We start from the raw sequence: 23,684 nt of genomic DNA, 5'->3' as shown, positions 1-23,684 counted from the left end.
ACACCCTCGGCAGGCCGCCGCCGCTCCGCCTCCCGCCGCTCCGCCGCGCGCCACGTGACCGCCCGCCCCGCGCCGCTCGCGCCTGCGTCCGAGCGCGCCGCGGCGGGGGGGGGCTCCGCTGCGCGGGCCCGGGGCGGCTCCCCGGTGTGCCGTCGCCGCTCTCCTTCGTCGCCGCTCCCCTCCGTCGCCGCCCCACCGCTGCTGACGGCGGGGATCTGCCTTTCGCGAGGGGCCCGCGGGGACCTCGGCGCCTTCCCGCCCGCGGCGCTGCCGCAGCCCGGCCCGCTGCCCGCGGGGCGCTCCGGGAAGCGGCCGCCATCTTTGCCCGGAGCCGCCGGCCCGCGCCGGCCGCCGCCGGTGAAGAAACGTCTGTCAGGGTGCCGGAGCCTTGCGCGGCCTGGTGGAGGGCAGGCGGAGCCTCTTTGTCTGGAAATACCTAGACCCGCCCGGGTGTCTTCCCGTGCGACCTGCTCTGGGGAACCCGCTTTAAAAGGCGATCGGGACCGGGGCGGCCGCCGAGGTGCTGTGCGGCCCCCGGCGCTGTGGCCGAAGCAGCAGCTCAGCTCGGCTCAGCTCCGCTCCACTCCAGCAGCACGGCGCTCAGCGGTGGGAGCGAGGCCCTGCGCGGCTGGGAGGAACGGGCTTTCCTGGATGGAGTCGTAGAAACCCAACTGCGAAGGACCCGCGTGGAACACTACTAGAACGTGATGACACTTTGGAATAACAGACAGTGCTTGGTCCCTGAGAAGAGCAAGAGGCACACGGGGGCTGTTTGGCAGGATTCATCACGCGGGGCACTGAGATCTGCAGTATCTGATGCACGGTCTCAGATGTGAACGATCCAAATTGTTTATTACGAGTTCTCACATCACTTACATACCTTCACAAGTTTTCTCTTTTTAGCTTTCCCACCCACCTTTACAACTTCCCCATCCACCTTTACATGCCAGCAGAGCATTCTACAAACACTCTTCAACCGTTCACACAGGTGCTTCTCCAATCAGAGCCGTCAGACATTCTTTCTTCTAGAGGTGTCCTTGGTTCTCATGCTGTTAATCTTGCTCCACAGCGGCTGCTCTGAACAGTTTTTCTTGTATTCCCACAGAGACCCACAGGAGTTCACGTCATATCCTGCAAACCTGAGTGCACGTGGGGAATGCTGAGGTCATACTACATCAGTGCTGCTGCAGAAACGACAGATTTTCTTCTGCCAGTCTCTGCTTTCATTGAAAAGCAACCATCTTCTGCTGGTAAACAAAAGAAGCGCATGGCAGTTGCTGTGTAAGGCCAGTAAAATAATCAGAAGTCCGTTGTGAAAATACAGCCTTTGGTCCTTCAGAAGTCCGTACAGTTGGCACAGCAATGTGGGCAGGTCCTGCTGTGCTCCCAGGGGTGCACAGCCCCCAGCTCACTGCTGGGTGCAGCCACAGGCACAGCCCTGATACCCACAGCAATGGCATGAAAAGAGGAAACATTTATTTTGCAAAAGCTTTTAAATGCAGCTGTCCCACTTCTCATTTGTTGCTAGAGCTGACAATACAAAAAAAAAAAAAAAAAGGAATTTTTAAAAATGAACATATGAATCCATTCCATGAGAAAACAAACCACCACTGTTACTGTATGACCAATGTTTACACCAAGTATTTTTGGTGTGTAGAAAGCTGCAAGCAGGCTGTTTGTTTATGCAACATTGGCAGCTCAAACACTCCCTGCTGAAGGACCAATGTTCAGCAATTCTTTGCTAAAGGGTTTTTCTGCTCGTGCCTCTCTCCATGCATGTCTGCCCCGGTGCCTGAGGTGTGGGAGCTCCCTGCACAGCCCTCGTGCTGTCTCTCCCTTCATGGGAGGCACACAGAAGTCTGGGAAGAAACATGGGGGCAAGGAGTTGTGAAGAACAGGGCTGGAGGAGGCACAGCCCACAGCATGGCTTGCAGGTGCACTGGCGGCTTGGGATTCCCTCTGGGACATTACCGTGATGCTGGGCCAGCATGTGGCAGGGTAATGTCCCGGAGTACTGGGGTACACCTATGTCCCAGAGCTCACTTCCCAGCCTGAAGCCTTGTGAGTCAGAGTCGCAGGGAAGAAACTCTCCCAGATCCTGGTAAGTTCCTCAGAAGTGTCAGGAGGTGAAATGGGGCACCAGCCTCATGTTGGCAGCAAAGAGCAGTGGCACATTTGGTTTTCTGCCAGGGAGTTTCTGCTTGCCAGGAGCCTTTCACATGAAGTGTTTGTCTTTGTCTTACTCTGCTCATGTCTTTAGAGCTGGAAGCAAGAGGAAGCTGAAAGTCTTGTTCAGTATCTGAGAAGTACCTGCCTTCCTTCCTCATCTCCATAATTTCTTCTGTACAAGGAGGCACTTCTTTACCCACATATGTTTAACTTTCCCCCCTTATCAGCTTGATCTTCCCCAGAATGTGTTCTGCTACCCAGCACACCGATCAGAACGCTCTTCTCAAAAATCCCCCTCCAAATCCCACTGTTTGTCCTCGTTAAAAATTAGATGATCATCCTTGTTTTTTGGTTTTTTGTTTTGTTTTTTTCCCCTTGCTTTATTTTATCTATATGAACACAGGGCACATCTTGTAAACTACAGCACGCAATGACAAATAGAGCATTGTTCTCCCAAAGCTGAGATTTCAGGCGGTGCAGTAGTGGTGCGTCTTGTTAAGGTTTGCTCTGGCTGTCCGAGTGCTGCAACTTTCTTACCTGGAGCTGGGAGGCTGTGTGCTGGTCACCCAGGATCTGCAAAAAGCCCTTCTTTCACCAGCAGCTCACTGCCTTGCACAGCCTTATGGAGCTTCATAATGCCACTTCTGGTGGCTTTTTATCTTATGCTTCTGCGCACTTTAAAAAGTCCAGGATTGGCACAAACAACACACAGTCAAGATTAATCCCATTCTATCAAAGAGGTAGAAATTACTCTACCACAAGTGTAAAGCTGGCCTCTGCACACCATGAGCGGGACCAGGAGGTTTTCAGGCCAGACTGGCAAGATTATGGTTATACATTCCTATATGGCAGTATTTTAAAAGGAAAAATGCTGTATAGAAAAGGTGTACTCATGGCTAGTTTTAGATTCCCTAAACTTACATGTTGACTTGGATGGAATGATTTCTCTTCTAATACTGGCATAGGGCTCACTTAGAGAGAAGACCTGCCATGCTGTCCTTGTATCTACTTTTGATCCCAGTCTGTAGCTATTTAGGATTTGGTTAATTTGTGAGTTTGGTGACAGAGAGGTGGGCAGTTGGCTGCAGTGCTGGTTGGTAGGGTGGGGGTACTTGGCTGTTGGCGTCTCCATGCCTTTGTGGAGAGCTCGGGGCCAGTCCCTGTGGATTGAAACCAGTAGGAAGGGCCAGACTGGCAAGCAGCCGTGGTCACACAGGGCTGTGTGCTGGGCAGCAGGCTCAACTCCCGACCATCTGCATCTAAAGATGCTCTGGCCACTGGAGGGCCCTTCGTGGGCAGCGTGCTTTGGTTCTCCAGCCCTGCCGTGCCCTCTGCCCTGCACGCTGGTCTCTTTGGCTTCCATCAGATCCCTGCCCCTCTGGCGGTTGACTCTGTCTGCTGGAGCTCTCCCTTCTCTGGCCAACACACAGATAGATGTCTATCACTGAAGTAGGGAAGCTCTTTTCCAGGTTGCTGCTATGAAAAAAAATCATCCATGTGCTGCAAGAGCCCTTCCCACTCCACCTTCCACTCTTCCTAAAACTTTGCAAAATCCACAGCGTTTTTGACGCATAATAAGTATTGTTGTTCACAAAAGAGAAAAGGGTCTGGGGGACCCTCAGGCAGAAGCCGGCAGCACTGCACAGGGCAGGGCGAGATTTCCACTCCTAGGGTTGGGGACCAGAGCCTCCTGCCCTGCCTATGGCTGCTCTGCCCTGCGGGCCCCTCGCAGCCCCCAGCCCTGGGGCACACGGGGTTTGGGCAGCAGGGAGGTTCAGCTCTCCAGCCCTTCCCCACAACAGGCGCCACCAGCAGTGCGACTCTGACCACCCCACAGAGCTCAGCAGTGTTTCCTTTGGTGGGAGCTGATGGGAGCAGCACAGGCTCCAGCCTGTCCTTGTGTCCAGGCACCCTGCAGGAAAATGAGGTGAACAGAACGGCACTGCAACAGGGCCCAGAGCATCCCTGGTCCCAGATGCCGACCTCAGCCTTGTCTCTCCTTTAGGCCTTTACATGCACTGGTCTGGGCTTGACACATAGGCAGACAGAGGTATCTGCAGCTAGCAAAGCAGTGCTTGATAACTGCACTCATGAATGGCAGTGAGCCTTTGTGAGAAATCTGTGCCTAACTGAGCTGACACTTAATGCCAGGCCCCGTTTTCAGCTTATCCAAATGTAAAAAAACTGTTTATGTTAGTGGAGAGCAAAGCAAACGGGGGCAGATACACACAGATGGCTTTCAAGACCACAGTAGTTATATTTGACAAAGGCATATCTTATTTTTTATTATTATTATCTTTGTTATTTTTATTCTTATTTTCCTTATTGTTTTTCTCAGCCATCCTATAATTCATACTTTGTGTTCTGAGCATCTCAGACACTTGGATGTATAACTTTTGGGAGAATTCTGCTTCAGGGTAGTTAGATGTCTGCAATAGCTGGCTTGAAATCAGTGCAGACACTGCGCACAAACGTCTCCAGAATGTGGCCCTTTATTTCGCAATGTCTGTCTCAGCCATACATATGGAAACATCAGGTGTTTATTGGTGCCACAAACTAAGTTCATTAGGTCTCATCACAACGGATTGACTTGCAGTACCAGAGACACAGGACCAATTAGCTGATTAGAGGACTCAGTACTGAATATAGCTGTGTGACACTGCTGCCATTTTTAAATGGAGGAAATGGTGAATAATTCAAAGCGTCTTCTAATACTAAACTATTTTTTGGAACATAAGCCAGAGAGACAGGAGGGCACTTAGGAACGTGCTTTATTTTAAGGTTCTGAATAATTGCTCTGAAATCACACCTTAAGCCCATTTCAATTCAAAACCAGAGCCTCCAGTTCACAAGTGAATAGTTTTTGGCATCAGAAGTGACTTTGTGAAAGGAATTGAAGGAATAAAAAGGAATGTTCTTTCAAAGTGTTCTGCAGTATTCCATGCTAAGTATTGTAGCATCAGTTACCTGACCGCTTTGAGCTGTGCTCATACCATGCCATGTCTGAGGCACAGATCACTGCTGTCCTTTACCAGAAACTCCCAAATTTTCACCTGTGATTCAATGCACACAAACATATGCTCTCCTTGCTGTCTGACCTGGAGAGGCCAGCTCCAAGACACCATATGTTTTATGAATGCTCCAGCTTTGGGCAGTGCCATTTCTAGTGCCTGTGACAGAAAAATAAATGAGCCGAGGTCCTTCTGGTGAGGAAAGCCTGCTCTTGCCATAGGGGCAGTTTGGTGACAGAGACACAACTTCCCAAAGGTAACACATAATTTTTCCATCTCTTGGCTGAGGCCACGGATGTGGCCAGAGGGATGCCCCGTCCCCGCAGGCATTCAAGGCCAGGCTGGATGTGGCTCTGGGCAGCCTGGTCTGCTGGTTGGCGACCTGCACGTAGCAGGGGTTGGAACTGGATGGTCACTGTGCTCCTCCTCAACTCAGGCCATTCTATGATTCTGTGTTTCCTAACAGAAAGAACTGTTGGCGTTGATGTCTGCCAGTGGCTGCCTCCTGGCTGGTCGCATTTCAGCAAAGCAGAAAAGCACCCCTCTCCTTCCACAGCAAAATGTGCCAGACTTACTGTAAGATGCTTTGGGACACTCGGCCGGTAGGTGTCAGGAACAATTAATCCAATTCTCTCTGGTAGTTTCCTGACCACCTCCAAGCCCCCTGCATGCTCCCTGCGCCCTGTGCCAGCCTGTGTGGGCACAGCCCTACATGTGGAGCAGTGTCTGTGGGGCTCCTCAGCAGGAAGGCTGGGGCAGCTGTGTCACCAAGGGGCACGCTGAGGCAGCCACAGGCAGCACACGAGTGGAATGCCTGCAGCAGCCATTGGCATATTTGCAATGTGAAGGAAAGCATTGCTGTGGAAATGTATCTGATTCCAGAATTTTTTACAGCCAAGGGTTTCTCTCTAACTTGTTAGTTAAAAAAATAGACGGAAACATTCCAGCGTGGATTGAATTCAATGGTGCAGCAAACAGATGTGGTATTTTCTCCATTCTCTTTCAGACAAGAAATGCAGAGGTATTCTTATATTCTGTATTTCTTGTTACAGACAGAAAATTATCTCAGTGGTCTTTGCTTTGCATTGGACCCTTTCTCTCTCCACAGCTTTTCCAATAGAGCCACCAGAGCTGAAGTACAGGCGTGAATTTAGCATGCAGAAAACCCTAAGCCTCTCTGTAGGGATTATACAACTTAGGCTTTCACAGCAGGCTGAGACAAGGCCGTGTAAGGAAAGCCCTGAATCTACCTAAACTGTTTCCATGCAGTTTTCATCTGTGCTCTGTGGATTCTTACAAGTCTGCAGAGTACTTTGAAGATATTTCCAAAAAGTATCAAAGAAAAATAAACCCATTATCACTAAGCTTAAAATCTCTGCAGAGGCCAGAAAACTGTAAGAAAATTACTGGGGGGGTCCACCAGCTGTTAAAAGTTGAAAACCATTGTTTTTGTTACAAAATGCATGGTGGGACAGCTTCTTTTGGGAACAACAGCAGTGAATTTGGGGTCCTCGTTTGCCAGTGAAGAGGCAGACTGGTTCAAAGTTGGACTCCAATGTGTCTGCACAGAGAAGTGATTCAAAATACTTACTCCAAAAATTCAAGGTTTGCAGGGATGTGAGAAAAGGATCTAACACAGGAGGCTGCATGCTGGCAAAAGCCAGCCAGCCCACACACAACATTAAAGGATGCCCTGATATTCCAGCTACAGGCACCTACAAACACTACATTAGGCTGCATTAACTGCTGATTCACAGAAGAGGCAAATAATGAATTTGGGAAAGAAAAGGAGATGAAGATTACAGTATTATCAGCAGCTGTTTTTTACTGTCACTGTTTCCTTTGCTAATGTTGCTGCTCACTAAAATCGTGTAGTTGGTTAGAGCTGGGCTTTTGAAAAGGCTGGAATGAATGATAAGATGGTGCCAAAAGAAAAACTCCCTGTGATCCTATAGCAGTGACTGAGCTGCTTGCAAATCAAATTATTTTAAAAGAAAAAAACATCAGAGAGATGTTGTGCCGGCACCATTAACGCCTCCTGTGCCATCCTGGGTAGGGAACGCAGGACGTCTGCTCAGCGATGAAGATGTATGTGTGTGTATGCAGTGATCCCACTCTGGGGAGCAGGAGGAGACCATTTCAGAACATGCACATCACTGGGGTTGTGTCTAAAGCCTTGTTCAGTGAATAAGTTGTCTGAGAGGTGCTACAATATTGTGGCTCCAGCAGCATCCATGCTCCTGGGGTCCTTCAGGCCGATGATGAAACTGTTGGTTCTCCTGGCCCCATGGACCAGGGAGAGCACTTTGACTTTATCCACTTCATGGCCCCTGGCTACAAGACATTCAATATCTTCTTCAGAAAATTCACCTGTAGGGATTTTAAAAGAGGGCTTTGTAACTGAAACCACTGCTGCCTTCGATGCAAAGCTCTGTCTTAACCCTGCTGGGATCTTCAGAGTGTATGAAACTGCCTGTGGCCTCTTGAGGAGGTGTCCAAGATGGGGTGAGGAGGCTGAGGCTGAGGAGGTCCAGCCTGCACTGCCCCAAGCACACCCTCAGCAGCAAAGGCTGCTCAGAGTTGGGCAATGCTCTGTGCAGGGGAGGAAAGGAGAAGATCCAGAATATCATTTAAATATGGAAAACTGTGGAAAACTGTCCTCTTTGAAAAGGGAAAAAGACATTGCTGGCACCCATCCTAGTGACTCTGTTTACGGAACAAAGGGCAGTCCTTGCTCTGAAGAGCTCTGTTACAAATAACAGCATTAACAGCCAGTCCTCAAAATGAGATGCAAAGCAACTCGAAACAACACAAGCTGGCAAATGACAAACTTTGTCGATTAGAATGTGATAAACCTCAGGCTGTTTGCCCTTCTGCTCTTATTTTGTTTATTTGGCATTTTTTAATTTCCATATAAGTAGGAGTGCCTGAGGACACAGCGCAGGGGAAGCAGATGGACAAATCCAGCAGACTCACAGAAACACCATAGTGATTTAAGCACTGTAGATGTATCTTAACACAACCTTGTTGATATTGAACATCCAAATCTACAAATTAGGACTTTTTGAAGTTCTGGATTTGTTTTAATTACGTTTTAGTTTTCCAGCTTGTGGGACACACTTCACAGCCGTTTTTACATTTTCCTCCTGAATAGGAAGGACTAGAAAGTTTGCTATTTTTTGTGTGTGAAATGAGAACCAAAATTCACTTATGGTTCACTCTGGTAAGATATGGATCTTTGTGAAAAACACCAAATAGACTAAGACTTCAGTAACAAGGACAAGAGCTGACAGTGCAGTTTCCACTGCCTCAGCACTGATACTGAATTTCCAGCACTAAGATCACAGCCTTGTCCTGCGCCTTGCCTGCTCCCCATCTGTTGGGATTCGAGAATGGAAAGTGAAAGAAAAGTATTTATGGGAGCAGTAATAATGTGTGTGAATATTTCCTAGCTTTTGGGATCTGTTTGAGTGAAAATACGATTGCGATATTTTTTCATTTGGACATCCACAGTGATGTCATATCGGCTGAAAGGTTTTCAGGAAAGGGACAAAACTGCTGCTAGGAGGTGGGCTGGGACAGAGAAGAACCTACAAGAATTTGGACAGGCGGTGGTGGGGAGGCGAGGGAGCGCTCCCCAGACGACAGCATGGCTCGGCACGGTCCCCAAGCTTTCAAGAAGCAAGGCTGCCACTTTCTGTCTGCCCCAAACCTCCGAACCAAGGATCCTACGGCCTGGTGAGCCGTGCACTGGGCTGTCACATTTCCATGGCAGCATCCCAAGGAAGTGCTGCCACTCTCCTACACACGCCGGACTCGCGGGCCGCACCACACCCTCTGCCCATACTCACTGTCAACCTGCAAGGTGTTCGACTGAAGCTGTGGGTGAAGACGACCAAGAGACAAACTTTCACTCAGATTCTTGTTGAACGCTAACACATTTACCAAGACCTGCAAGAGAATAAAAGACCCCAAATAATAAAAATATAAAGAGAATAGGAAAAGTGAGCTTCCTGAGCATCCTTCTTATTTGTAGCTCCAACATCTGCAAATGCGGCAGGCAAAGAAGAACGCAAACTTTTTGCCAAACTGCATGAACTAATGCAGATCTTCATAATGTGAAGAGAACCTTGAGATACAGCCTATATATTGTTGGAAAAGTGGCACATTTCAGGCTCACGTGGGCAATCTGTCACACAGTTCCTGCTAAATTAGGAGAGTTGTTAGTCTGGAACATGACATAATCTCTAAGAATGATTTCTTTATGCCAAAATATCAGCATGTGACTTCTAACAAAGCATAAGGAAGCAATGGTTGGCTTTAATTTTGCCCTGAATGATGCCTTCCAAGAGATAAGGAAGAGAGGAACCAAATTTATTTTTAATAATATGGTACTGTTGCACAAATAATGAAGCTACTGGCACATGCTTCACTCAGTTACAAATAATAAATTATGAGGAGCTCCCCAGTATGTAGTGAACGCTGAGCAGGGTAGAACTTAGTCTGGACACACCAAAATGCATTTTTCATAAGGTAAAAGGAGCTACACGCACAGAGGCACACAGCCTAGAACATCAGGATGGACAGTTTGTGCTGCAACATGGGACCCTGCTCAGTACTGCTCAGCAGCTCCATGAGGAGGTGGGCACCCAGACACAGCACTGACCTGAACGATGCCGCTCAACGCTTTGTCCCCACTGTTAGCTCCCAGACTCAGGTACGTTCCGCACATCCCCTCCGATGGCCTCACGATGGTGGGCAACAAGAAAGACAGGGGCCGTTTCCGAGGCTGGATGAGATTTTGCTGCAGGAAAGATGTACCAAAAACATTCAGCAAGGAATTGTGCAGGTTAACTTCTTACTCCTTCTGCTGGAGCCAGAAATTGCACCTGTGCAGTTTTAAAGGCTGGTGTTGTCTCTGCTGCCATCATGCTCTCTGAAGTTCACAGGACCCAGCCTGTTTCATGCTCTCAAAGCTCTCTTACAGAAGATATACAGAGCCATTTACCCTCTCCTAATGTACCAACATAGAAAAATGGGACAATTTTTCAATACATGGTATGAAGAATCAACAAGGCAGTGCCAGATGCTAGCAGTACTGGTCTGTAATTGTTTCTTTCTAAGACCTGAAGATTTTTCTTCTACCATTTATTACCTTAAAATCTGCAGAGCAGTAATTCATAATGAGCTATTAATTGAAGTCCCCAGAGGACAATTGCTCCAAAGTGCATCTGGGCTACAGGAAAAACAGCTACCTGCGACACACAGCTGTGCTATGCTGTGGCAACACCACATTATAGTGATAACTGATGCACATGTAGCCTCCTGCTTACTCTATCTCAGCATTTCATATAGTGAAAAGATAGGAGCTTTCTATAGACAGCTCTCTCTAAGTTATTAATAAGCCACCAAATAATCTCACCACTGTGGAGATGGGATTGCAATTAATAAGGATAGTGTAGGCAGCTCAAATAGAGAATTTGTTGTGCTGTTCATTACCGGCCTGGGAATGGAGTGGTTTGTTGTTTTGTTTTGCCAGGAGAAGTCCAACATCTGGCTGTTCAGGAGCACTCCAGAGGCTGTCATTATTCCACTACCAAATGGGCGATTCAAAGAACTGAAAAGAAATGAGAAGAAATCTCATACAATTCTTCACAGTGTACACATCGAGGCCTTCAGTCATGCAATTTTCTGTCCCATTTTGGCTTGACAGAGTCTGCCACGGTTTTTTAAGATGTGCACAGCAGAACTCTCCATGTATTTAGGGACAGGCACTGTAACCATGTGGGTGACAGAGGATCAGCCCCTCCCTGTGTTCAAGGATTCCCCCCAGCGGTGGGTCTGCCTCCAGGCTGCTGAGTTCATCTGTAGTCTCTCTAGGGAGCAGAGCGAGGCCAGTAAAGGCACGTGAGAGCCATGGATAGAGCTGGTAGAGCTGCACAGTGTGGAGCAGCACCTCGGGGCCTTCTCAACTCCACCCCAGCTTTTCCACAACTCCTGTTGCAGGACTAAGTGTTGGAGCAGCCCCACGGGGCCGGGGACTTTAGGAATGCCATTCTTACAGTAAGGATCCACACAAAATCCTCACGTGGCTACAGGTCTTGCCTAGGAAAGTGCAGTCTCTCTCCTTCGGGGTTTCTGGAGGAAGAACATGGGCCAGCCCAGCATGCTGGACACCACAGCTCTGGGCTGGGTTGTGCGGGAGCAAAGCTCCCGCTCCATCTGACAGCAGCCCAGGTCTGGCTCTGTCCTGCCCTGCTGAACCTGCTTGCTTCTTCCTGCTCCCATCCTCTGAGCGCGTTGTGAAGTAAATCCTTTACCTTACGACTGCGACAATGAAGTCATCGGGTCCCATGACGAGAACCTGGCTGGCAGCGGCTCTGCTCTCCACAGAGAAGTGAGGCAGGCGGAGATCCGATGAGAAGGGCTGGGACTCATTTATCAGCTGGCGCAGGGAATCAGCCTCTGATTTACTTCAGCGGTGAGGAAGGGAAGGAGAAAAGAAGGAGATGAGCGCAGGAGGCCAGATATCTCTTGGTCTCTTGGTGGGGGGTTCATTTACACAGCTGCAGGATCGCTTCCCTGTGGAGCCTGGCACTGCAGGCAGGGAACCACCCCGCTCAGCCAGCAGAAGGAGACGAGGTGGCTCTGCCACAGCCACCAACCTCCCGGGCTCTACCCGTGGACATGGACTCCACCCTGGGAGATGAGAGGTGCCGCCACTGGCAGAGCGCTGATTCCCTGTGTGCAAAGAAGGGTGAGACAGAGCCAGCTCTGTCCACCCACTGTGGTTGCACCTGGCTCTGCAGGAAGCTGGGCTGCAGTCCCAGGTCTGGCTGCTCCCACGCCTCTGGGTGTGCTGCAAAGGCAGCCTGTCTGACCCCCGAGATGGAAAACTTAGGGAGATCAGAAAGCGGGAGGAGCCCTCAACACTAAGCAGGACCTCTGTGTGAGGACATCCTATGTTTCATCTCCACAGCCTGTGGCATCAGCTGTGATCCTCGTGGGAGGGTGAGCATGAGGACTGAGCTTTCCTCAGTAAAATAGAAATGGAAAAAACTCAGGTTTCCTTGTGTGCAGGAAAGAGGAAATGCAGGAATGATACCCAAACCACACACCTTGCAACCACCAACGTGCCCATCAGCCTCAGACCTACCTCAGCATGCCTTCTGCAGCGTGAACGATGGATGCATCGTCGGATGGGTCTCCCAAGTTGCTAGCTAGACTCAGAGTGATTTTTAATGTCTAAATCGAACACACAAAAAAGGAGACACAGGACATCACTTAGGTGGTATTGGAAATATCACTTCTGATACTCCAAACAGGAGGTACCTGCTCTTCCAGCATGTTGTCCAAAGCCCATGAACTCAAACGTCTGCCTCAGTGAAAAGGGCTGCCACACATGGGCGTGGGGATCAAAGGGGGTCAGATTTTCATGGCAAACTGCATGCAGGGAGAGGCAAGTGTATCAAGTAGTACTTGTGTACATTCCACCTTCCAGGCAGTGTTTTCCAGCTGGCTTAGCCCAGCTATGGTTCAGCAGTATTGCCAGCTGGCAGACAGGATTGCCAGCATGCAACTTTTGTTCTATTTCTTTCTTTCTGCTCCCAAATGGTCACCACAACAGAAGAGATCACACCAAATCCCAGTGGGAAAATGGGTCCTGGGCTTGCTGTTTCCTCTAGGATGGCACAAGACTGCCAGTTTTCAGGTCATGCCATTTTCATTCAAGTTTCAAAAGGGCTCATTTCCATTTTGATACGCACCGCTCATCAACAACCAGTCTTGAAATGCCATACTTTATCTTGTGATGTATAATTCAGAGCATGATTAACTTCTGGACAAGGTGGTGTTTCCATGAAACCATGACCACCATAGCATAAGTAGGATGTACAAGCAGCTTGGTGGCCATTGAGGAGCTTGCAAGAGCAAGCAGGGCATATGTCAAACCCGTGGGCTCTGGTTAAAGACATCTTGGTCATTGCTGCCCCAGGGATGATTTAGCACTGAATCTCAGCAATGTGATCAGCTTTGCAATCCTGAGAAATCAGGATTACGTGTGTCCTGAAGTGAATGCCCTTTATCTAGAGGCTGCTGCTCCTCACCTGTGACATGATAACTAGTGAATGAAACTCTTTGTCAGGTGTAAATGCAGCACAGATTCATTTAAAGTTCCCTGAAGAGTACTCAAAATAACTTTTCTGAATCATCCTTCTCAGCCTCTTCATAGTTCTAGCAGCATGTAACACCACCAGTTGCTGTATTTTTGCTAAGGCAGTAACTTTCCTGTGCTGTGCAAGCTGTCCTCTACAAAAGCCTCTGTAGCATAAAAGGTGGAAGAAATCAGTGGGACACTACTGGATGCTGTAGGGTCATTCTCACATACAGGAAGTGGGCAAAAGCCACAATCTGGTCTTCCAAAAAGGCTCTGCTTAAGCTAGAAAGAGTTCAGCTGAGCAGGGGGCTCCAGCATCTGCACCTATCTGAGGCAGCAGCACAGCTCAGATTTACACCTTAGCAGTCTATTTGCTCATTCTCCTCTGGGAATCACCTACAAACACTTTTGTACAATTAAGGAATAAATGAATCATTCTCTAGCAGCACAACAAAGTCAGCCAAATGCTGACTCTCCTCTTACCTCTGCAATCCAGTGCAAGATGTTCCCCCTGGATGCTAGATTTGTGATGTTAAAGCCCTCGAGGATATTCAGTGCTGTGATCAGAGCAGGACCTGCATGTGGAGGTGGGGGACTCAAAACAAGATGACCTGTGAAGAGAAGAAACCTCCAGGTGCATCAATTGCAGTAGGTAACTGCAGGAAACTCCCTGGAGGGCTTTTCTGCAGATGTGTTACACTGTCACCTCCTATCAGGTGAAGTGCATGGCAGTGGGTCAGGCAGCAGTGCTTACCTCGGTAGATGGTGTGGACGGGACTCTCCACTGCAACACTGTAATTGCTGAAGTCTTCCTCCTCCAAGACTCCTCCATAGTTTTGGACCTGAGTAGGAGAGCAAGGCAGCGCATGCTGAGAAAGCTGGGTTGAGGCTCCTGCTGGCCTGGGTGAGCAATCTCTGTGTTGTCAAGCAACTGACATGAGACCCTGAGCCACGTTCTACAGGATCCCCTGAAAATGTGTACTTTCATGGCCTTGGTAGCTTGGCAAACCTTTCACCAGCACTGGAAAGTTCTGCAGCTCATCTTCAAAATGCCACCATGGCTGCCTGCAGTTCAGCCTACCCACCAGGAGGGGATGAGCACTGCCTTGCAGCCTTCTCTGGGTGGCAAGGATGAATACACTAAAGGCTATGAAGTGTCTGAATACTGCCAGGAAGGACACTGGGTGCAGCAGATTTCCATCAAGAGAAATCTATAGTTCCCGATTTCCATCCTATTTTAACTGTAGCAGGTGATAAGGGGGATTGCTGTACCCTTGGTCTTCCCATTATACTTTTTCCCTGGGTTGGTAATTTTCATGTATTCAGTAAAGGTGGGTAATTCCCTTCACTGCAGGTCCTCAGTGCTTGAATTACGATGGAGATGAGTTAGGGCCATCATGACAGCACTCTGCTGGCCTTAAAAGTCCCCTGGCACAAGTAATGCTCTTAGTCACGGTACAGGTGTTACCGTATTCAGATCATTCCCTGGAGAGCACTACTCTGTGCCTGTGCATTCCCACCTCAGGACTGAAACAAAGGGCTGTGTGCTTGGGTGATTTTCCACCCCTCCCTTCACTGAAACAATAAACACTGTGAAGCTGATGTGGGAAGCCAGCACTTTGCTCTGTAACTAAACCTGGAATAGAACACCTGATCCTAGAGCTTGCTGGGCTCTTTGTGGTGCAGCCCCAGAGTTGGGGTTCCTTGAATCACCAGCCTGGGACTCTTCCTATTCCTCATTCTCTGCCTCTGCTGTTGTCCATGTGAAGCAGCAGAGAAGGTTTCCTAACACACAGCTCCTATCTAAGGATTGAGCTGAATAAACCCATCCCAGACTACTGAAAATACACTGAAGGAGCATCACATGAAGAACGGTAGCCAGGAAAAATGGTGCCACCAGCCATCCTGACTGCAGCTACCTAGGTATAAAAGTAGATTTCCAGTACTGTCTACATGAAAGGACTCTTAGCACACTAGTGAAAATTTGTATAGCTGTCACTGTGGCCAGAGCAGGTTGGGTTGTTTTTTGCTTTGTTTGCCATTGCTATATTTTGAGAGCACAACTAGCAACAGGAGTAGCTAGCAGACAGGGCTCACCTCAGAGATGATCTCCTGGCTCAAGTTTCCACTGTAGAAGGCTGAAGTCCCTTCTGCTCCCACTAGCTCCAAGACAGCTGCGAGGTCCAGGCGCCTCACAAACATGCCAGGCAACAAAGGCTGGCCATCCGGCAGGAAGGTCTCCTGAAACTTGTCGGAGTAGTTCAGGTCTTTAAGCTCACTCACAGCTTTGGCTGTGGGAGAGAAGGAGAGGGGCAGAGAGGGACATCCAGAAACCCCAGGATGCATGAATGTGCAGGGGACCTGGGAACTTGCTGCTGTCTCTTCCAAACCAGAGAACCAGAATGCAAGGGATGGATCACAGCCCCGCTGCAGCTGGGAAGGAAATCCAAAGAAATTCTGCCACCTTCTCACTGCCCTGACAAAGGGCTCCAGGTTTGCTGTCACTGCACACCTCTTGCAGACCCCTGCTTTGTCTTGCTCCCTCTACCACCCATTCCCAGATCCAAGGCACTCTGATTTCCCACGCACAACCACCTAATCTGTCTCAAGCCCTGCAAGAAGCCGCCATCACAGTGGGCTCCTTTGTGCTGTGTGCCACCTCAGCTCCCCAGCATGTGCTCACCCAAGTCGTGCGTGATGTTAAATCCGTCCTGGGCAACGGCAGCCACGAGGCCCAGCAGCTGTGACCAGGGGAGCCTGCAAAAGGAGGGCAGCCAAGGAGACGTGTGCCAATGTGGATTGGTGGGGCAGACAAGCTCTCAGCAAGCTGGGCTCAGGGCTAGCAGTGGCCAAAACAAGCACGGGGCTTTTAGTGGGTTGTTTCTTTCAAGCAGGTTTCATGATGTACCCCAGAGGAAAACATCAGTGCAAAGACAGGGAAATGGGCACCTCTGGAGCAAAATGTCACATCCCTGAGCAAGCTATTCAGACTCCCTCTCTCAGTGCTCTAGCAGGGCATCAAGCACAACTGCATTTCTCAGGATCCAGCTAAAGAGAGAGCTGAGAATGCATGAAAATGCACGAAAATGTTATTCACATGATTCTAAGAACATTGATTGTCCATCTCCTTGGAGAGCACGTGAAAGAACTTCACTGTGCTGAAAACCCGACCTAGCTGAATTCTTTTGTTAAATAAAGCACCAAAACTTGGGTGCATTTTTCAGCATGAGCCTCTGAGAACCTGTTAGCTGATGGCTTTGACTGGTGGCTGAGGGCATGCTCTGATGGAGAGCGGCTGTGAGGGAGCCTGGGGCACAGTGTGTGCAGGGTGGGCTCTTACCTGCCATGCAGCTGGTGTGCCCGGTGCATGCCTTGCAGCGTGCCTGGCACCCCCACGAGCAAACCTGGCTGCAGAAAGGGAAAGGTGAAAAAGAAGAGTGAAATGCAGGGCCCCTGGCTGCTAGTCGAGGAGCTGCGAGTAATGCTCACAGAAAGTGTTTGGTCTCTAAGGAAAGTGGAAGAGCTCTGTGGCAAGACACTAAATTAGGAAACAAGTCTTCGGAAGGAATGAGGAAACTTCATCCCAGCGTCAGTCCAATTTGGTCAGGAGAAATAACCCATCTGAATGACGTGGGACCTTGCTCCCTTATGGCACATTTGTTCTCCCAGATCACCACTGCCAGAAGTTGCCTCACTCCCTGCCCCTGCCCCAACCAGCCTCTCTGCTCTCCATGCCCTGCAGGCTCCAGGTCTTCTAGAGGTGGTGCGGGAGGGTTTCCCTTGGCTCCCCATGCTCACAGGGCCCTGGGCCTCCCATGGCAGCCTCCTGTCACTTCCCTGGGCCTCTTTCACACTGAGAGGCCAACGAGAGGGCCCCAGCCTACCAGTCCTGCTGGAGGGCTCCTCACCTTGCTGTTCTTCAGCAGATCGCCGTCCGGCGGGATGCCCAATGGAGCCACCTCACGGAAGTCGATCACCTGGCTCTGGTTCTTCCGGATGTCATGGACCAGCATCACCCCACCCCTGTGGTGAGGACGGGGTCAGTCGTGGCATCGGCTGTCCCCACTGCCACCATTGCCATGAAGGCCATGCAAAGAGCAGATCCTCATCGGGGATGAAGCTGGTCAGTGCCTGCCAGCATGGTCAGAGGGCTGCTGGCCCTGTTCCACCACCAGGTTGGACTGCATGGGATTTTCCTTCTAATCCTGACTGGTTTGCAACAAAAGAGGGGGTTTACTTACAACGGAGCAATATCTTGCCCAGCCTGGAGGTGCTGTGGGCTGGGTTTGTGCAATGTCCTGCACCTCCTGTAGCTCAGGGACACTGGGAGCAGAGGGGAGATGGGGCCAGCTGGGCTGGAAGTTGGGCTCCAGCTGGCGAGGAGCAGAGCCTAGCCAGAGAAGTGCGGATATCTGCAGCAAGCCAAAGCCTGAGTGCTGCCAGCTCCTGGCACCCTGCACAGGGGCTCAGCTGCACACAAGCGCTCCCCAGCCCTCTCCAGCCCATGTCTGGAACTTTCCTGGCAGCTGCTACTGTAGATACAGGGATCTATGTCCCTCTCTGTGGGGCCGGACCCTGCTAGGACACACGGGAGCAGCTGGCACCTACCCGCCAATGCCTGAGGTGTGGGGGTTCACCACTCCTGCGCAGAGCACTGATGCGATGGCCGCGTCCACCGAGGAGCCCTGCTTGCTGAGCACCTCGACGCCCAGTGCTGTGCAGCGGGCAGCATCTGTCACCACAGCCCCACGCTGGAAGAGCTGCCAATGGAGAGAGGATTGCCCAGCTCTCGCCTGCGAGGAGCTGCAATCTGAGTGCCATTAAGAGTGCAAGAAATTGAAAAGAGCAAAGCTCTCCCATTCCTGAATGTGCAGCCAGCTCAGCCCTGCTGTGTGGGACGTGGCGATGGCGGCCGTGACCACAGGGTGCCTCGTGGCTGATTCAGGCTGCGGCAGGAAATGTTCTGCAGCACATCTCTCCAGGAGATGGTGTGACCCCATGACCACACTGTATCTGCTTTGCACCACCCCACATGAGGGGTCAGCAGGAGGTGTGGTTCCGATCTCAGCAATTCCCCTGCATGGAGCCTTCCAGAGACGGGCTCTCACACGAGGATCCCTAAAACTCTGCAGGTGGAGTTGTGGGAGAGCTGCCTCTGCTGCTCAGAGAACTGCTCTCAGAAAGTATTCACACCCAGCTTGGACACCACTGGGCACACAGCAGGGAAAGCTTTCAGGCAGTTGTGGGTAGGGTTGCATACTCAGCACCGGGTTCTCACTGACGCTGCTAGGGCCAATCTGCTGGCAAGAAAGGAGTGAGGGAACGTGCTTATCCCTGTCCGAAACCCACGGCATGCTGCAAAGCCTGCTTCTTCTTACCTGAGGGTCTCCAAAGTAGATCTGCATGATCAAGGCCACCGTGACCCCTGTGGCGAAGGTGAGGCAGGCAGTGATGATGACGGTCAGCCCGTCCTGCCGGCAGCTGCAGTCTCCAGAGAAGGGGTCCTTGCTGGTCTCTCGCAGGGGGGACGCATCCTGGCTGCCCATCTCTGAGGAGGACGAGGGCAGGCGCTGGAGGCGCGCGGACTTCAGGAAGGAGTCTGGGTCTTTGTGGGCAGCAAGGAGACAATAAAAATTAGCAATTGAGCAACACGGGGCCCCTGTTGCGCAGTTTACCTGGCACTAGTGTTACACCATGCCGCATCCAGCAGGGCTTATTATTTTCCCTATTGGTATGAGCTCTCAATAGACTTTCTGGCTCAGGTGCCACTCCAGGTTGTTCTATTGTGCCCTTCCTTTAGCTCAAGCTATCCCAAGATTACTTTCCTGGAGATTAAGAGGCGGAAAAAGCTGAATTTTTCCCCACGCACCATTCTTTAGGGCCGGACCCATGATTACTGCCCTGTTTCGATGGGTTCTAACACAGCGCTGACTTGCAAACAGGTCTCAGAAATGCAGCAGAACTGAATATTCCAACTTAGAAAGGCAGCAGCCATATCTGGAGCACCTTAGCAAAACAGACTCAGGCACAGGAAACACATCCACTGACTCTTGATGAAGTGAGAACAGAAAAGAGCAAGCCTGCAAATGGGACCTCTGCAGGTCCCCCAGCCCTAGCTGCAGAGAAGGCTCTGTGTGAGTCTCTCCCTTCCTCTGGCTGGTGAGGCTCACTGAGATCCAGCAGGGTGCTGAATGCTCAGCCTCATGGTGGTGAACACAATGGGAAAGTTTTGCTTGGCAGCAAGCAAAGCTCAGGATGATCAAAAGGTCTGAGAAATGCCTGGGCTGTCAGCTCACATCAGCTCTGAGGGGTAGGCTGGCTCAGCACCCTGGGCATCACCGCATTCCCATCCCTACCAGGCACCGTACCGCTCCAAGCCAAGAGCTCCCAGGTGAGCAGGTCCAAGCGGGCAGGGCTGCAGCATGCAGTGGTGTTCCTGGTGTGGGTGGAGGGAAAACCTTTTGAGGGGTGTCACAGATGTCCCACAGGACCTTGGGCAATTGCTCAGCTTGCATGGCCGCAGTGCTATGCTGGGACAGCATGGCCATGATGCGGTGCAGGGGGTTGGTCCAGTCACAGAATGCCCCAGCACCAACATTCACCCTCCTTGGCCCTCAGACCCCACCTGACTCTCAGAGAAGCCGTGACGGAGACCTGGTTTTATGTGGAGACCAGCACTGTGGGGACACAGGCCCACCTCAGCTCTGGATGTGCTGTGGTGGGGACAGCAGAGGCCGGAGCTGCTTGCAGGTGGGGACACTGCAATCCCCTGAGGTGGTTACTCTGTGCCCACCAGCACTACAGGGACACTGGTTAGCAATGCCTTCTGTGCTGCAGAACCCAAAGGTCTGGATTCCCTGCCCCAGGAGCCTGGCAGATTAAGTGATATGAAGAAGCATGGATGGTTTTTGCAAGACACACACACAGTGTCAGATGAGTGTGAGGCTCCACGTAGCAGCACAGGAGACTCATGCAGCTCTTCCAGGTGGCACCTGGGGATGTGGTGGAGACACACAACCAACGGGACCTCCACACAAATCTCTGCTAGTGCCCCCCATGCAAAAGGAGAGATTTGGCACTGCTCCTGCCAAACTTCACCTCACCACATCCAAAGGCACTGGGGTGCTATGGAGAATGGGATGGCAACAGACGATGGAAACTGCACTCAGTTCACAGCACAATGAGGCCACAGACAAGGTGTGAGCAGGGCTGACGTCCATCTGCAGGCTACAGAGCGGCCCAGGAGCAGCGTGCACTTGGGCTGTGGGTCCATTTGCGAGCAGGCATCAGTCCTCACAGTCAAACCTTCCTGTGAGCCACTGGCCAGGCTGGGAGCAGGCCCTGGGGACAGCACAGCCTCATGGCAATGAACTGTGGCCCAGGGTGCACACAAGGAAGGACTTGGGGTGGAAACCGCCTGGTGGTGGGGTCTTTGGGGACCTCATGCAGTGATGGATTCTGTTGCTTGCAGAAACATGAAATGGAGGAGAAAAAAACAGGACTGACTATTTACAAGAAAGTAATAAAATAAAATAAAAAGGCAAAAGGTTTTCACAAGCATAAAAAGAACACCTGACTTTATTAAAGCCATGCATCTGTCACGATGGAGCGCCGGCTCCTCGCAAAACCCCTCACGCCTGCTGCTGGCGCGGCTGTCAGGGCAGCTCCAGCGCGTTTGCGGTGGGAATGCGGAACGTGGAAACGAGCGGAGGATGAACGACGCAGAGCCGCGGCGTGACGGAGCCCCGCGGGACGAGGGGACGACACGAGGCGGCTCCGAAGGGCGGCCGTGGGGCAGCACCGCCGGCGGGGCGGGGCGGGGGGGGGGAGGGGGCGGCCACCGGGGAGACCGCGGACGGACGGGCGGGTCGAGAGGGCCGCCCTCCAGCGCGGGGGTCCCGGGACGCGGGCGCGGCGGGGCCGGGAGCATGCGGGGCCGGGGCCGGGCCGCCGCCCCTCACCCGTGTCCTGCTCGCCCAGGAACGCGTCCTCCTCCTTCCGGGCGCGGAGGCCGCCCTCGGCCGCGCCGCCCGCCTCCTCCTCGGGCAGCCGGGGGAAGCTGGTGATGCTCATGTAGTCCACGGGCGAGTAGGCGCCCAGCGCGCGCTGCCGACCCCCCGCCGCCTCGGCCTCGGGCGCCGCCATCCCGCCCCGCGCCGCCGGAAGGGGCCGGGCCGCGCCGCAGCCTCCGCCGGGGCGGAGCCGCTCCCGGGACGGGGTGGGAGCCGCACGCCGTCAGCCCGCGGGCCGGCGCTCGGCTCCCGTCTCCGCGTCGTGCGGCTCCGCGCCGTTCTGCTCGCGCCCGCCGGCAGCCCGAGCGGCCCGGGGGCGCTGCCGGCTGTAACCGGTAACCGCCCGCTCGCGGGAGCGTGTCTGCGAGCCGGCCTCAGCCCGCTCCGTTTTCGCGTCTTTGCGGCCTTCCGTCCTCAGGAGGGCTCCCCTCCTGCCGGCGGCATCTCGTCAAGGCGTCCACAGTGAACCCCAGCGGGCTGCAAGCACAGCCCGCGGGAGCTTGGAAGTCAGGCTGGGGAAATGCAGGTGCACCTCCGTGAGGCACGCAGAGAGCCTGAGACCTCAGCGCTGCGCTCCGGCCTTAACGGACACCGCTTGCTTTAGGGCCGTGCCAGGCTGTTTAAGAAAGTGACATCAGCAGAACTCCCTTGCTGGACCAAACCCAAGGATAAACGTTTGCCGTGCAGTGTGCCGTCGTAATGCCTGCAGAGCTGTGCCACCCTGACAGCAGCTGCTCTAGCTGGGGTCTGACAGCCCAGAAGAGAGATCACAAGAAACTCTTCTGGCAGCGCCGCACCAGAATGCATTTGCTTCTCTCCTCAGAATGAGCTTAGGACAGGGAAAACCTTCCTCATGTTCCTTCCTGCCAGGAACCACTGCTTCTAGTTGGGAGCCAAAGTCACATTCCTACAGGGCCAAAGCAAGTGAGCCTCCCAGAACCTGTAAGCAGCACAGCCTCTTCTGCATCGTCACAGAGACCACGCAAGGATGCAGCCTGCTTATGGAACTGCACACTGGCAGCTGCAGCTCCCACCGCCCAGCTCAGCTCTTCTTCTCCATGTTGCAGCCCTGCAGCAGCACAGCCTCCCAGCAGTCGTCATTCAGTCACCAGCCCTGCAAGAAACCAAGAGCACAGAGCAAGCGTGCTGAGGCCTGAATGGACAGCATGGCTTATACAGGGACAGCACTGTTTGTCCTGCTTCTTACAGCCTGGATGTGAGCATTGGCTACCACTTCCACTACAAACGCTTCTGTCTCCTGAAAGCACAGCAGTCGAGCATGCAACACAAGAGACCTAAGAAACCCAAAGAGTTGCTGGCTAAGATATTTACTAAAATTCAGACTCTTGAAGGAATCTCAGCTTCCCAATATTCTGCAAAACTTTAAAGACCAGAGGATACAGAAGCTGCACAGCGGGTTATCCAGGTGACATTTATTAGAGCACTTCAAGTATACAGCGATTCCCCCGATGGCTGCAGATGCCAGTAGCGAAGAGTGACTAAGATTTGGCAGGCTATGTAATCATCACTGGAAATTAATGCTTTCAGCTGAAGTAAGAAGGAAATAAAAAAAGGCATCAGACTAAAAGGTTGATCAAGTTCAGGGATGGGGAGGAGCAAATGTAGCTCGTTTGAGATCGTTTACCTAATTTGGCAACTCACACGTAGCAGAAGCTGCCTGCTATTGCATTGTTCCCTCGGCAGCCCAAGGACATAAGTTACCCAGGGGTGTTTTTCTACTCCGAGAGCAGCCAGCATTCTCCCTGGTAAAGGAAAACCACCTGCACAGGCGGGTCAGCGCTGGAGCCCCAGCTCAGCAGCTGGAGAATCAAATTCCCAGCTTTGCATGCTCATTTCCACCAAGAAAGCAACACAGACTTCCACCAAGGGCCAAAAAATGCCAAAACCATCAGCTCCTCACTACAAGGCAGCTTTAGGTCAGGATTCCTGTTGGATAAACGGGCTGTGGTTTACAGAAGCAAGAACCACATGGCAGCTAGGCTGCTAAGTCCTCAGGCAAAAACAAGGACTGTGCATTTCTCAGTCACTACTTGTGAAATACAGTCCTTAAAAACACTTTTAAAGCAGAGACTCCTCACCAAAGCATAAAAAGGGCATGAGCAGGAAGGAACTGAGCTGTGGTGTGACCAACTCAGAGAGCACCTTGCAAACCAGAGGCCATGTGCTTCTCTGGATCTGCCTGATTCACCAATCAGTAGTTATACACGTAAGATGTTAGCTGCCTCGATTGTGTTGGTCTCCTGCAGTTATTAACAAGGAACATCTGAAGCTGGCTGAAATAAAAAAAAGCTTTTAAAGACAAGTGAAAAAGGATTC

At 51.7% G+C, this 23,684-nt stretch overlaps 1 protein-coding gene across 1 annotated transcript; it reads right to left on the bottom strand.

The window, feature by feature from the left end:
* Positions 1-7,386: 7,386 nt before the first annotated feature.
* GGT7 (gamma-glutamyltransferase 7) lies at positions 7,387-21,480 on the bottom strand (the record flags this gene model as incomplete). The annotated part of the gene is made up of 15 exons (XM_079543592.1): positions 7,387-7,550; positions 9,032-9,131; positions 9,847-9,984; positions 10,680-10,797; positions 11,501-11,653; positions 12,337-12,425; positions 13,819-13,946; positions 14,090-14,177; positions 15,433-15,626; positions 16,019-16,092; positions 16,676-16,743; positions 17,244-17,358; positions 17,944-18,095; positions 18,714-18,940; positions 21,297-21,480. The coding sequence occupies 15 exons, from the start codon at positions 21,478-21,480 to the stop codon at positions 7,387-7,389; spliced, it is 1,992 nt and encodes a 663-aa protein (XP_079399718.1).
* Between the last annotated feature and the right edge of the window lie 2,204 nt (positions 21,481-23,684).

The sequence above is a fragment of the Tetrao urogallus genome (genome assembly GCF_951394365.1).
Source record: "Tetrao urogallus genome assembly, chromosome: 16".
Taxonomy (NCBI): domain Eukaryota; kingdom Metazoa; phylum Chordata; class Aves; order Galliformes; family Phasianidae; genus Tetrao; species Tetrao urogallus.
The sequence above is the reverse complement of the archived record's forward strand: the minus strand, read 5'-3'. Positions and strand labels throughout refer to the sequence as shown.